The sequence below is a fragment of the Buceros rhinoceros genome, unplaced genomic scaffold (genome assembly GCF_000710305.1).
Source record: "Buceros rhinoceros silvestris isolate BGI_N320 unplaced genomic scaffold, ASM71030v1 scaffold40565, whole genome shotgun sequence".
Taxonomy (NCBI): Eukaryota; Metazoa; Chordata; class Aves; order Bucerotiformes; family Bucerotidae; genus Buceros; species Buceros rhinoceros.
Window position 1 is genome coordinate 1 of NW_010414098.1, and position 209 is coordinate 209.

At 63.2% G+C, this 209-nt stretch overlaps 1 protein-coding gene across 1 annotated transcript in view; it reads left to right on the plus strand.

The window, feature by feature from the left end:
* Nucleotides 1-77: 77 nt before the first annotated feature.
* Nucleotides 78-209, plus strand: part of TMEM116 (transmembrane protein 116) — a gene marked incomplete at its 5' end in the record, with an annotated part of 11,719 nt that continues 11,587 nt past the window's right edge. Inside the window, one exon of the mRNA XM_010136982.1 lies at nt 78-161. Coding sequence (XP_010135284.1) covers nt 78-161 — 84 coding nt within the window. The remainder of the gene's footprint in view (nt 162-209) is intronic.

The window sequence follows — 209 nt, forward strand, 5'->3', positions numbered from 1 at the left end:
ATGGCGATGCTATTGCCACCGCGATTTTCTCCAGAAAAAACGAGAGAAGCGGCTTTTCCCCCGGGCTGCTGACCCAGCCGGTGCTCTGTCCTCTCAGTGTTGTAGGTTCCAGCTCGATTATGGCCTACGCCGTCTTCCAGAACGCGGTGCGCTCCCCCGAGGTAAGCGCTGAGCCCCCGATCCCCTCGCCACGGCGGGGGGCGATGCGG